General features: G+C 53.1%; 1 protein-coding gene across 1 annotated transcript; it reads left to right on the top strand.

The window, feature by feature from the left end:
* On the top strand, window positions 1-400 carry CSUI_008398 (uncharacterized protein; the record flags this gene model as incomplete). The annotated part of the gene is made up of 1 exon (XM_068068531.1): window positions 1-400. A coding segment is annotated over exon 1 (369 nt), but the record flags the coding sequence as incomplete, so codon positions are not given.
* Between the last annotated feature and the right edge of the window lie 39 nt (window positions 401-439).

The raw sequence follows: 439 nt of genomic DNA, 5'->3' as shown, positions 1-439 counted from the left end.
AGAAAGAAAGAAAAGAAGGAAGAGGGGGAGATGAGACAACTCTCCCCACGTCAACTACAGGAGGTGATGGCGGTGTCACTCCTACACGAAGGCTTTCCACAGATCAAGAAGAAGAGGGGGGGGGTGATGGGTGTAGTGTTGTCGATCCGAGTTTCAGCAAGAGCACTATCTCATCTTCTTGTGCAGTCCTCATCCCTTCATCCACAGAGGAGAAAGAAAATCTCACTCACGGTGGATTCGCGGGCTCGTCTGGTAGCGAGGGACCGCAGCAGACGACAACTGCGAGCAGGTCTCTTTCCTCGTCGACACCTCCTGAGCGGACCGGTTTATCTGAAGGCTCCCCCGCGTCTCTCCAAGCAATGGAATCCACCACACCCGTCTTGTTCTCCTCCTCATGCTTTTCTCAGGGAGAACAATCTTCCTCTTCTTCTTCTTCGTC

The sequence above is a fragment of the Cystoisospora suis genome (genome assembly GCF_002600585.1).
Source record: "Cystoisospora suis strain Wien I chromosome Unknown contig_4704, whole genome shotgun sequence".
In the NCBI taxonomy this organism is placed as follows: Eukaryota; Apicomplexa; class Conoidasida; order Eucoccidiorida; family Sarcocystidae; genus Cystoisospora; species Cystoisospora suis.
This window is presented reverse-complemented; position numbering and strand designations above follow the sequence as displayed.